The following is a 13,818-nucleotide window of genomic DNA, read 5'->3' as shown; positions in this document are numbered from 1 at the left end:
CTCAGACTCATACTGAGTTTATGTTCTGCCTTTCAAATGACTGTATCTGTGTGAATGTACAGAATTTTAAAGTGCTAGGTCCTCCTTTTTTACATGTATGGCTTGTTTTGGCTTGGTTTCCCAAGAAAATGTTTCTCTGTGTAGCCCTGGCTGTCCTGGAACTCAACTCTAGACCAGGCTGGCCTCAGACTCAGAGATCCATTTTCCAAGTGCTAGGAATAAAGGTATGTGCCACCAGCATCAGACCACATGTAGAGTTTTACCAGAAATTTCCTTAAATTTTGTTGAAATGAACAAAGATAATGTTAAAAGATTCTGTATTAAGGCCGGGCAGTGGTGGCGCATATCTTTAATCCCAGCACTTGGGAGGCAGAGGCAGGCGGATTTCTGATTTCAAGGCCAGCCTGGTCTACAGAGTGAGTTCCAGGACAGCCAGGGCTACACAGAGAAACCCTGTCTCGAAAAGAAAAAAAAAAAAAAAGATTCTGTATTAAATTTGAATTTATGTGTGTTTTTGAAGTATTTAATAAAGCTTAGATTTTTTAATAGTTTTTTGTTGTTGCTGTTGTCCATTAAAATCAACCTATAATGTGGTTTCTAATTTCTTTTGGTCTGAAACAAGTGTAAAACTTTGAAACTTGACAGTTCCTCACAGTGATGCAAGCATCTTGACACATTAGGCCAAACGCTTCCCTACTGAGAGCTCACCCAACACCCCGTTTTGAGCTGAGATTTCTAATTGCATCACACGTTCCAAGGACTGGTTCCCAGTCAGTGCAGTTGCTGCCTCTGTCCTTGGCAAATCACTGTTGGCTGCCATCCCCTTCCTCTGTCCTGGCGGCGAGTGGGAGAGGCAACCTAGGAAGACAGCCTGTGCTGTGTGAGACAAGATCTGCTGCTGCTCTGCTGGCTTAGCACTTGTTGCACAGCTCAGGCTGGTTCTGAACTAGTGTCTCAGTCTCACTGCTGAGGTCAGAGATACTGGACAGCATGCCGGCTCAGACTTCCTTCCAAATGCGGGAATCTCTGATTCTCGTGAGGCACAAATGATGCATATAGTCCTATTGATATAGTGCTTATAAATTATATGATGTAGGGGGCTGGAGAGATGGCGCAGCAGTTAAGACCACTGGCTGCTCTTCCAGAGGACCTGGGTTCAATTCCCAGCACCCACATGATGGCTCACAATCATCTGTAACTCCAGTTCTTGGGAACCTGATACTATCTTGTGGTCTCCAAGGGCACCGTGTGTGTGTGTGTGTGTGTGTGTGTGTGTGTGTGTATACATATATCTACACATATATATACATATACACACACACAGATATATATACCCATACACATAAAAGAATAATTTAAAAAGTTAACAAAAAAATTATGTGTCCTAATTTTTATTTGAATTTACTTTTTATTGGAGTAGCCCTCAAAATTACAGAAGTGAATTTATATACCATTATAGTTTTAGCTTTTGGTTTTTTGGGTTTTTTTTTTTTTTTTTTTTTTTTTTTTTTTTTTTTGAGATAGGGTTTCCTGGCTATCCTGGCATGTGATTTGTAGGCCAGGCTCACTTTGAAGTCCTAGAGATCTACCTGCCTCTGCCTCTGCCTCTTGAGTGCTGGGATTAAAAACATGTGCCACCACTGCCTGGCTTGTTATTATTTTTAAAGGTTAGGCTACCCTGGATTTCAGTGGTAGACTGGGATGGCCTGGAACTTGCATTGACCTTTTTGTCTCTTCTGCCCAAATCCTAGGGTTAATTACACCTGGCTTAGATCTTCAAAGTCACCAGAAACTTCTCTTAGGTTTTGAGTCCCCTTTTAAGGTGTTTACTATGACTGTTAGCTTAGTAACAGGTCATTGTGATTATTTACAAAGCATTCCCTTATTGACCTTTTCAGTTAAATGAAAAAGTTAAATTGACATTATGAAGATAACATTTAAAATTATTGCAAATATAAATAATAAAGGGTATAACTTTTTCTCATTAGTCCTATTCTAAAGAGGTGGTCATTGATTGGAAGACTTACTCCCGAATTCTCAACACTCAGGAAACTGAAGCAGGAGGCTGCCTGATGGAGACTGTCTTAATCTTGCTTTTTTTTTTTTTTTAATTGCCATGAGAAAACTCCATGAGCAATACAACTTGTAAAAGGAGTTTTTAATTTCGGGGCTCATGATTCCAGAGGGTTAGCGTCCATGACTGTCATGTCAGAGCATAGCAGGAGTCGGGTGGGGAAGCCCAGTAGAGCATACTAACTGGAAAGACTATGGGTTTTTGAAACCTTAGCCCATCATCCCTGGTGACACAGGTCCTATAACACCTCATAATCTTTCTCAAACTGTCCCACCAACGGGGACCAAACATCAAACATGCAAGCCCATGAAGACCATTCTCATTCAAACTATCACAGAGATGGTAATGGGCCGCTGAGAGGGCAATATCCCATCAACACTTAGCTCTTTGCCCGCACAGCAACTGACAAAAATACCTGGGACAGTCATTGTGTGGGGGAAAGTCGTCCCAACACGCAACACCCCAGCAAACTGTAAACTAAAATTCCTTAAAAACAGCTTTTAAAAAAATGTTTTAATGCTTGCCCAGATCAATGAGGCCATTAACAGGACATGGTGGCACACAACCCTCCACTTGCAATGCAAGCATGTCACTGCTAGCCTTTCTTTCATGTACATGGCCTTTTATTTGTTTGTTTATTTTGGGTCTCACTGTGTAGCTGTGGCTGGCTTGGAACTCACTCTGTAGACCAGACTGGTTTCCAATTTACAGAGATCTACCTCTATGGCACCACTCCCAGCTCAAAGGTTTTGGGTTGTTTGCTTGTTTATGTTTTACTGAGACTGGGTTTTTCTGTGTCGCCATGGCTGTCCTGGAGCTCACTCTGTAGACCAGGTTGGCCTCTAACTCTCCAAGATCCACCTGCCTCTGCCTCCCAATTACTAGGATTCAAGGCATGTGACACACACCCAGCTGGGTTGTTCGTTTTAAGATTTATTTTTCATTATTTTTATATATGTGTAGGTGTGTATATGCATGTGTGTATGTGCACACGAGTGCAGGTGTGTGCACAGACCAGAAGCAGGGATCCCCTGCAAGTGGAGTGACATCTGTATGATGTCTGTCACTGTGTGGGTGCTCAGGAAGACAAGCTTCTTAGGAGTCAAGCATACATGGGTGGAAAGCAGGGTTGTCTTCAGGTAGAGCAGCCCAGGGATCCTTGGATTTCATTGTATCTCCTCTGAATTTCAGCAGATAGATGATCAGTGTACAAAATCCTAAAGATGCTTTTTCATGATCTGCTGTTTCTCCCTTTGTGGTGTTGTCTCTGATGTCACATAATGCAGGGAACTGGAATTTATGTACTTTTTCAAAGCTACTCAGTGTCTCAGCTCTAAAGGTGAGAGTGCTTTGTAGCCAGTTATGTTGGCTTTATAGTTTCTTGGTTACATGCAAAATGTACTAGGATTTAGAACCAATACTTTTTCATGAAAAGATTTGAATAGCACACATACACCCTACATAGTTTAATCCTGCCGTGCATCCATCTAGCCAATAAATACTCACTGTACTCCCGAATATCAAATAACCAGATTTTTTTTAACTTGGTATTGAGAGTACAATAAACAAAACAACTCTTCAATTCAATTTCCATGGAATCCAGTCAAGACAGAAGACTAAAAGACAACAAATACAACTGATAGTGATGCCAAGGAAATAAGAGAAAGAGACCATGGTTCTCATTCCAACACTCAAAAAGCTGAAGCAGGCCTTTAAAATGGGAGGCAGGTGGATCTTGGAGTTTGAGGCCAGCTTGGTCTACAGAGTGAGTTCCAGGACAGCCAAGGCTATACAGAGAAACCCTGTCTCAAATAAACAAACAAATTCAAAACCATCTTGAGCTACAAAGGCCCTGTTCAAAACCAAATGGTGTGTGTGTGTGTAATGTGTGACCTCTCTAATATGAAGACGTGAATAATTACTAAATGAACTAACATATGGTTGGTTGGGATGGGATTGTGAAGGCAAAAAGCTCGAGGTAGGAGCATGAATATTGATCGAGCTACAGGCAAAGCCAGTTTCTTGAAGCAAAACATGGGAATGAGATGAGTAGAAGGAAGCAGGATGACAGATTATGGGAGGGGGAACCACAGGATGTACCCAGATCTTGCCTTATAGGTCATCAGAGAAACAGGATAACAAAGGAAGGCTAGCCTGGCAGTGGTGGTGCACGCCTTTAATCCCAGCACTTGGGAGGCAGAGGCAGACGGATTTCTGAGTTCCAGGCCAGCCTGGTCTACAGAGTAAGTTCCAGGACAGCCAGAGTTATACAGAGAAACCCTGTCTCAAAACACCAAAAAAAAAAAAAAAAAGATGAACTGCAAAACTGTGATTATCAGAGATCATAATAAAAAAAGAAAGAAAAATTTAAGATCGTGAAGAATCGGCCCGTATGGTGGCTTTATCCAGCATTCAGGGGGCAGAGGCAGGTGGATCTCTGAGTTCAAAGCCAGCCTGGACTAGAGTGAGTTCCAGAGCAGCCAGAGCCATGTAGAGAGACCCCGTTTGGGGTAGAAAAAAAAGTTGAAATCGATCCATCATATAAATAGATAGGTCATTGCTCATAATTTCTTTTATAAATTAGGCCAGCTGCAGCAAGTCATATGGGACAACCCCATGATGATCACGTTCCCCAGGCATGGGGTGAGGTCCTGGTGCGAGGAAACGTGTGTGGTTAGTGCCAAAGTGTAGCGGAGCATCGCAGCCTCCTGCTTCAAGGCGGGCAGCAGCCCTACAGGCGCTCTCCAGGGTCGCTGCGGACGCTCCAGGGTGGGCGAGTGCTTTGGTGCACTGGCCGCCTCCAACTCCCAGCATGCCTTGGGTGTGGGCCTGGTGTAGACTCCATTTCCCAGGCTGCCGCGGGCCTCGGCCACGACGCGCCGGCGCCTATAAGAGGCAGAGCGCTGCAGCCGGAGCCTATTGTTAGCCGGAGCCGGGTCGGTTCTGGTCTTTGCTGCCGGGGAGCCGGAGTGCAGAGCCGCCCGCCCCCCGCCGCCTGCCAGCCGGCCCACACGCCCTGTAGTCCCGGGAGCCACGCGACGGGCCCGGGAGCCAGCACACCTCGGGCTCCCATCTTTGCACACGGGCTGAGTAGACAGCGGGGGCGGCGGAGACGGTGACGGGCGAAGCGGCTGCGGCGGGGCCGGTAATGGGCCTGGGGTGCGGGGCGGAGGGGTCCGCCTCGTCCTTGCCTGGCAGCGGCTCTCAGGCAGCGGTGGAGCAGCGCTCCGGCGCCGAGCTGTGCGGACCGAGGAGGCGGGGGGCGGGGAGCCGGGGCGCCTCTGGGAAGAGGCGTGGGAGCTAGGGGCGCCGGGGACACGGGCTGGGCTGCAGACTAGCTCGAGGGACGGACGGATGGGCGGCTTGGAAGCCGGCTGGATTGCGGCTGACGGCCGAGTTCGGAATGGAGTGGGCAGTGATGTAGGATGGAGGGAAGTGAAGGAAGGGGAGGGGGACTGGAGGAAAATGTGGGAGGAGTGGTTGGGAATTTGTGAGTAGCAGGCAGGAGGATGTGGAAGGCTGTGGGGGACTGCAGAAGATCGGAATGAGCGGGAAGGGTAGCGGGAATCCATGGGCTGAGAGCTGAAGGGTTTCTCAGCGGTGCTGAGGGGAACTGGTGACTTGGCATATCCCTGCTGCTCTGATTACCGATGTCTCCCATTTTTCTGGCGTTGTGTGCAAAAAATGAGAGCATCACTTGTCCTGGTTGCTAGCTTGATCCTTTTCACAGGCCTAAACACGCAGCCGCCTGCCATCCATCCTTTGAGTGCTATGGTCTTGATTCACCCTTTTAGAAGGGCTGAGAGTGACAGTGTGACACAGAAACCATTCTTCAGTATGAAAGGTTAGAAGTTATCCCCAAGAGATGACACTGTTCCCCTTGTCCTCCAGTTTTCATGGCTAAAACCCCAGCGGATTCACAGTCTCCTTTTCTTTGGTGGCTTTAAATTTTACAAATCTCTAAAACCAGGATGTTGGTATGTGAGAGAGTTATAAATGGCCATATCCTTCAGAGGAGAGTTAATGCAGCATCATGTTCCAGGTCTCTCACAAAGCTCTTGTGTCTTCTCTGGGATGTGGCTTACATGTGGGAAGCTGAATTCCAACCTAGTGTTAGTAAATGGGTAAAACCTGGGGAGTGGGGTGGGAAGGGGCCTTCTTTAAATACCTAGCTTAGTAGGAGGTTTACGTCGAGTCCCCTAAGTGCCTTTCCACTTGTATGATCTTGATCATCGCAAGGACACATAGAGCCAGAAGATAGTATTTGCAGGTCACCCACAGTATCTTAGAAACAGGGAACAAGGTAGGGCTCTTACTCAAGTTTACTGTGGAATTCACAGAGCTTCACCTGACTCTGTCGGCTGAGTGCTGGAACTAGGCATGCTTTGCCACACCCGATTTTTGCTATTCTTCTATAAGTTGGGATTAGAGGCTTGAGTCCTTACCAGCCTGAGGAAGCTTAGACCTAGTACTGAAATGTACATGTTGGCTTTATTTGGTGCTAGCCTAATGTCATCTGTGCACTGTAGCTGTGAACTATATATGAACCTTTGGGAAATGGCCAGCTAGAAACAGAAAACGCCATAAGGCATGGAGTCAGAATATTTGTTTCATGGGCATGTGAAAGCTTTTATAGAGATGCATTATTTGTTTTTTGAGATGTTTAGATAGTTAAATATTCTGACTTGCATTTCTAGTCTCACCTTGGTTATTTCTGTACAGGTTTCAATGCTTGGATATAAAACTTAATAAAGTGGAGGGGTGGGAGGGGTTGAGATAGGGTATCGTGTAGCCTTGCTTAGCTGCAGACTTGCTTTGTAGCCAGGGATGACCTTGAACTCCTGCTCTTCCTGCACTTAAGTGCTGGGATTACGTCCATATACCCTCATTTGAGGGCTAGAGTATCTTCTGAACATTGATCCTTTTACCAATGGTTAAGGGAGTAGTTGAGCCAGTGGGAATGACTGGTTTCAACTTTGGGTTTAAGAGGATGTTAATGTGAATATAATGTGTTCTTGTGGTTACTATAGTAATGAATTAGAATTCTTCTGGATGGTATGGAACTAGGCGGGACGTTCTCGTTACCATGATCATCTTTAACAAGTCAGGCTCACACAGAGAGGGCTGAGTGGAAACATAAACTCACACTGTTTACCAGGAGATGATGATAGGACGGAGGGCTGCACTTGGTGCCCACACTTGCGTGGCTGAAGCAAGATGTGAGTTCTAGACCTTTCTCAAGAAACAAGCTGGGGCTTCATGCGGCTGAGCTAGCAGCTAAACTTAAAACAATTAAAACAGGCAATTTTACAGGAAGTCTTGCTAACATCCTGAGTGGGTGAAGAGAGCTAGAACAGTGGAGTCTCGGGTTTTCCCAAGTGCTATCCATCGTCTGTTGTCATTGCTCTGTGGTGCTGGGAATTAAAGCCAGAGAGGGCTTCAAAGGTGTGACAGGCTATACTGTGCTACTGAGCCATGTCCCAGTCCTTTAAAGGACTAGGTCATATAGGTCAGTATACACACCATTTACACATGTAGACCTGACTATCCTTGGCAGCTTAAGAAAATTACTTCTTACATCTCCCAGTTTCCCCTTCTCTTTCTTTCCTGTCTACCTCTGTCATTGCCCAACCCACAACCCCAGAGGTGGAGGAAAGGGCTCAGATCTAGCAGCGACAGCAGCATTGCCCTGCTCAAGGGCACAGAGTAACTTGATTGACAGGGCACTCTCAGGGGCAGCTGGGTTAAGATAAGGAGAGTTTTAGTGTTAAAGATGGGTTTGATACAGATCCAAGTCTAGGTGAGACTTAAAGAGGAATAGTTAAAGGAAATCTACACAACCGGAAGCAGAGGCCCTGAGGAAAGAGGCAGAGCATGCATTTGCTTCCAGTCCTAAGTCCCTGAGTGCTGCTGGGCTGCTGGGCAGCCATTTTTCTAGAAGTATTAACTAGAGTTCAGTTAAATTTGAAGGGGCACTTACACTTTTTCCAAGAAAACTGGTTATTTGCTCACTGTTGGTTTCTCATGTTGTTGAGAAGGCGTGGGGGAGGGGAATACAGCAGGCAGCATTTTCCTTTTTGATGTATCCACATGAATATTTAATGACAAAGCCCCCCCCCCCCATGCTCCTTCACCCAGAATAGAATGGAATGAGACATTTGTTAGCTGGAAGGATGTCATCTTAAGCCCAGCTGAGATCTTAAACCATAAAAAGTCCCTTACTCTCTTACCTCTTGTCTTTGCTAATGTGACCCTTGGGCAGACCCTAGGAACACAGCTCATAACTTGGACTCATTTGATTCTTTTAAAACTTCCTAGATTTTATGTGTAGTGGCGTTTTTAAATGCATGTATGCCTGTGTACCATGGTGCCTGCAGAGGCCAGAAGAGGGTTTCAGATTCCCTGGAACTGGATGGAGTTATAGGGTTGGATGTTGGAACCGAACCCTGGTCCTTTGTAGGAACGGTTAGTACTCTCAACTGCTGACTGCCAGTCCTTAATTATCTTATATTTAAATATTTTAGTCAGATTCTATATATCCCTGGCTGTCCTAGAACTCATTCTGTAGCCTAGGCTGGTCTCAAACACACAGAGATCCACCTGCCTCTGCCTCGCAAGTGCTGGGATTAAATTCTTGTGCCACTGTGCCCAGCCTTGATTATAACTTTTGTTTTTTTTTAAAGATTTATTTTTTATATATATATGAGTACACCATAGCTGTACAGATGGTTGTGAGCCTTTATGTGGTTGTTGGGAATTGAAGTTTTAGGACCTCTGCTTGCTCCAGTCAACCTGCTCACTCCGGCCCAAAGATTTATTTATTATTATACACTGTATATTATTATTGTACACTGTAGCTGTCTTCAGCCATGCCAGAAGAGGGTGTCAGATCTCATTATGGATGGTCGTGAGCCACCATGTGGTTGCTGGGATCTGAAATTAGGACCTTTGGAAGAGCAGTCAATGCTCTTACCCGATGAGCCATCTCGCCAGCCCCCGATTATAATTCTTTTAAACAAGTTTTTTTTTTTTTAAGATTTATTTATTTTTATATGTAAGTACACTATAGCTGTCTTCAAACACACCAGAAGAGGGCGTCAGATCTCATTACAGATGGTTGTGAGCCACCATGTGATTGCTGGGATCTGAACTCAGGACCTTTGGAAGAGCAGTTAGTGCTCTTAACCACTGAGCCATCTCTCCAGCTCTGATTATAATTCTTAACAAGCTCTCGACTTTAATTTTTCTTCTTAGCCAAACTTACTTGAAGGATGTGCTTGTTTGAAAGTTAAGGCACAGCCGGGCAGTGGTGGCGCACACCTTTAATCCCAGCACTTGGGGGGCAGAGGCAGGCAGATCTCTGAGTTCGAGGCCAGCCTGGTCTACAGAGTGAGTTCCAGGACAGCCAGGGCTACACAGAGAAACCCTGTCTCGAAAAACCAAAAAAAGAAAAAAAAGAAAAAAGAAAGTTAAGGCACTTGGGTTCATTTTGTGACATAAATGCAAAAATTTTTTTTTATGTGATCTGAGTAGATATTTTAGGAGATCCCCAGAGCACCCACCAGGTTTGGTTTAACTCTGTAGAGCTGATCTAAACTGCTACTTAAAGATGGAGACCAGAAAATCCAGATGTGAAGGCCTCCTGTCGTAGCAGTGCATTCTGGGTAGCAGCTCTGCAGCAATACAGCCATGTCTGCATGTTCTGGGCAGTGCTGTTAATCCTGCTGCATAATTAGCAACTAGTGAGATCATGGTGTGGGGAGTCCTGTGCCTCATCATGTGTGGGATGTCTCTTAGCCTTTCTCCTGGACAGATTTGTGTCCTATAGGAGTTTACGTCCAAAGATGGAGAAAGAGAAAGGCTTGCCTGCTATGTCTGTGTACCCAGGGTAAATTCTCTTCTTGCTCTCCCTTGATGGTTTCTTTTCAGAGGCCAGAGAATGTAAAGCTCTACTTTCCTCTGTGCATAGAAAATAATGAGAGGGCATGAAAGACTGAGAGAATCTGGTTTCTGTTTCATGTGTGGTGCTGGGATCAAACCCAGGGCCTTGTGTATACCAGGCAGGCACTCTACCACTGAGCTGCATCCACAGCCCCACTTTCTGGGTTTTGAAGCCAGTACAGATTCTAATCTTGGTTCTTTTCTTTAGTACTAAATTTGCCCTTTCTGGGAGGCTGATGAGACACTTCACACTTGTGAAGATCTGGGTCAAGGGTTTTCCTGACTGCCAATGTCCTTCAAAATTGAGAGCCTGGGGCAGAATTTCCCAGAGTGTGTTCCAGAGATTATCTGCCCCCTAACATACTTTGGAAACAGTGGGTTCCATAAACAGGTTGTGAAACACTGTACTGTTTTCTTCCAGCCTTTACCATGATTATAAGTGTATTAAAAAATCCCTAAGAGGTCCTGCTGTAAGTGGTTTTCTAAACTGTTCTAACACAGCAGTCCTATTTTCATTTAAAAGGCTATTAATATCCAAGGAACTAGTGTATTTAAGATATACTCTTGGGGACATGTCAGACTATATTATCTCTGGGATTAACACTTGGGTCTGGGTTTGCCATAGGCTTTTAGGCAAAGGCTATGCTGTTTCTGATCTAGTCTCCCAGTGATACCTTGGAGGGGTCTCCTGTGTGATCAGACGGGCAGTGAGCCAGTGACTCCTGAGGGCATCCCCCCACTGGGAAGGTGCCGTGCACACTGATTGTTCTAAGAGTGACTGTGGGCTGAGGGCCTGAAAGGGAGAAGTAGGAGAGCACTGGCCAGAGCCAACAAAGACAGACCTGGTCGGAGAAGCTGGCTTCAGTGCTGGGTAGTTGCTTAGCTTGTCTACAGTGAGCGTGCTGTGTTGACAGACTTGCCAGCGCTGTCTTGGGACCACACTGCTGACTGTTGTTCTCCCCTGGGCAGAGTCCTCATGCTCCTGGCTACCTGGTGGTGAGCAGCTTGGGGCCATCGTGGTTGGCTCCCGGAGGAAAACTTTGGAAGCCAATGGATGCGTTCTCAGGCTCAGGCCTCAAGAGGAAATTCGATGATGTGGACGTGGGCTCGTCAGTCTCCAACTCAGATGATGAGATGTCCAGCAGTGATAGTGCGGACAGCTGTGACAGCCTTAACCCTCCTACCACTGCCAGCTTCACACGTGAGTGAGCTGCTCTTCGTGCCTGCTCCCACACTCCTCAGAGAGCCCTGGAGCCAGCCTGGGGACTTTTTCCTTTCCACAACATGCCCTTGCTTTTGGAAAACCTCACTGCTCCAATAGCAGAGGCTGAAGTGTGATTTATTCTACTTTGTTGTGGTCTGGGTGCCCTGGTGGCTAGGATTTAGTGGAAGAGGAGGATCTCAGAGCTCTACCTTTACCTCACGGGGGCTTGCCCAGGGGTTCAAAAACTGCAGCTGGAGCAGGAGTAAATGTTTGGTTTGGACACTGGAGCACCTCCAGATGTCTTCAGTCCTATTGTCTCCATCCCGTAGATCTCCGAGGGTTTGAACCCTGAACTGAAAACCCTGAGTGGTGCCACTGGTTCAACAGAGCACCACTGGTAGCCTTTCCAGTGACCCCTGTCTTGGGCACAGAGGCCTTTCCCGGCTCTCATGCTGTTCCCACAGGAAGCCTCAGAGTAAGGGTCAGGCTTGTTTGTTTTGTTGCAGCCGTCAGGCCACTGCTGTGGTTGTCTTCATGCACTATCGAAATGCTTCAGTGGTTGCAACAGAGGCCTCGTGGCCTAAAAAGCCTAGAATCTTTATCATCAGGCCAATTAGAGAGAATCCCCCACTGTAGAAGAACACTCTCCAGTTGGATTTCCTCTGTGGTAGAATGTTCCTGTCAGCATAGTCCACTGGTAGTTAATACTCACATGTGGCTATTGAATACAAACTGAAGAGCTGAATTTTTAAAATTTAGTTTTAATTAGTTTAAATTATCACATGGCAATTTTCTTTTCTCCTGAAATAAACACCTAGCATTCCCCAGTTGCTGTCTAAAAATAGATTTTGTGGCCAGCTATTTAGATGAAGTCAGTCTGGAGGCAGTGGGATGAACCAGCTGAGGTTCAAAGCTCCTTCCACTTTTGCGTATGACTTAAGACTTGGAAATAGCCTCATGTTTGGGAGAGCGTTAAGAGCCCAGATGACTAAGGGCAGCTGAGGGTCCTGGGCTCCCTGTCTCTGGATTAACACCCGTGTGCTCCATTCACAGCGACATCCATCCTGAAGCGGCAGAAGCAGCTACGGAGGAAGAATGTTCGCTTCGACCAGGTGACTGTGTACTATTTCGCCCGGCGACAGGGTTTTACCAGCGTGCCCAGCCAGGGTGGAAGCTCTTTGGGAATGGCCCAGCGCCATAACTCTGTACGCAGCTACACCCTTTGTGAGTTTGCACAAGAACAGGAGGTGAACCATAGAGAGATTCTTCGTGAGCACCTGAAGGAGGAGAAACTTCATGCCAAAAAAATGAAGGTGCCTGTGGGGTGTGGGGTCTGGTGCCTCCTGAGCATCCAGGCCAAGTGGGAACTCTGTGCAGTGAGGCTGGGTTACTGCACTGCTGAGCTGATGAGAAGTCTCAGATTTTCAAATATGGTCTCCTCTTGTCCTCTCTGGTGGCAGTGTCAACCAGAGATAAAAACTACCTTCTCTGAACAGTCCCCTTACTTCTTGTCACAAGAATGCTTTTTTTGTTTTGTTTTGTTTTTGTTTTCGAGACAGGGTTTTTCTATGTAGCCCTGGCTGTCCTGGAACTCACTCTGTAGACCAGGCTGGCCTCGAACTCAGAAATCCGCCTGCTTCTGCCTCCCAAGTGCTGGGATTAAAGGTGTGCACCACCACTGCCCGGCACAAGAATGGTTTTTTTAAGCATGATGTGAATACTCAAAACCTCTTGGTCACCCAGAAGACACATATCTCAGTGTGTCAGTGGTTGTTCCGAGTAGAGCAGGTTCTGGCTGTCACGGGTCTTTCGGCCCTCTGCGATCTGCATGTCATCACCCCGGAGAGCTGACACAATCTCCTTGGCGCAGAGAGTAGCATTATTCCATGGGTAGATTCATAGACATGGACACCAGTAGGTACCTGTGAGATGGCTCAGCACTTAAGAGCATTTGTGGCTCTTACGGATGGAGTGGCTGGGCTTGGTCCACAGTGCACACATGCTGGTTTACGTGGCTGGACTGGACTTGCTATGTAGACCAGTATGTAAACTTGCTATATAACTTCAGGTCTCTGGTAGATGTCTGCTTGCCTGTCCCCCAAGTATCGGTATTAAAGCATACGTTACCAGACGGGCCAAATAAATCAGTCTTTAAAAAAAAAAATACTCCCACTTGGGAGGCAGAGGCAGGTGGATTTCTGAGTTCGAGGCCAGCCTGGTCTACAGAGTGAGTTCCAGGATAGCCAGGGCTACACAGAGAAACCCTGTCTCGAAAAACAAAAAAAACAAAACAAAACAAAAAATACCCCACCTACTACATACACGTCACTGACAGCACCAGAAGGCTCATCCGAGACACTGCCTTAGCGTTGCTGGCACCCTATCATAGAGCCATCAAATTGCCAGACATGAGAATACAGTTCAGGGTTAGAATACTCACCTAGCGTGCATAAAGCCTCGGGTTAGAATACGAATGAGGCCAGGTGGTGGTGGCACACGCCTTTAATCCCAGCACTTGGATGGCAGAGGCAGGTGAATTTCTGTGTTCAAGGCCAGCCTACAGAGTGAGTTCTGGGACAGCTAGGGCTACACACAGAAA

General features: G+C 46.4%; 1 protein-coding gene across 1 annotated transcript in view; it reads left to right on the top strand.

Moving 5' to 3' along the window:
• Window positions 1–4,978: 4,978 nt before the first annotated feature.
• Window positions 4,979–13,818, top strand: part of Csrnp2 (cysteine and serine rich nuclear protein 2) — a 16,349-nt gene continuing 7,509 nt past the window's right edge. The window contains exons 1-3 of the mRNA XM_031355891.1: window positions 4,979–5,219; window positions 10,985–11,216; window positions 12,273–12,532. Coding sequence (XP_031211751.1) covers window positions 11,066–11,216; window positions 12,273–12,532 — 411 coding nt within the window. The 5' untranslated portion in view covers window positions 4,979–5,219; window positions 10,985–11,065. The remainder of the gene's footprint in view (window positions 5,220–10,984; window positions 11,217–12,272; window positions 12,533–13,818) is intronic.

This window comes from Mastomys coucha, unplaced genomic scaffold, assembly GCF_008632895.1.
Source record: "Mastomys coucha isolate ucsf_1 unplaced genomic scaffold, UCSF_Mcou_1 pScaffold11, whole genome shotgun sequence".
Taxonomy (NCBI): Eukaryota; Metazoa; Chordata; class Mammalia; order Rodentia; family Muridae; genus Mastomys; species Mastomys coucha.
Note: the sequence above shows the minus strand (reverse complement) of the source record. Positions and strands in the feature narration are given on the sequence as shown.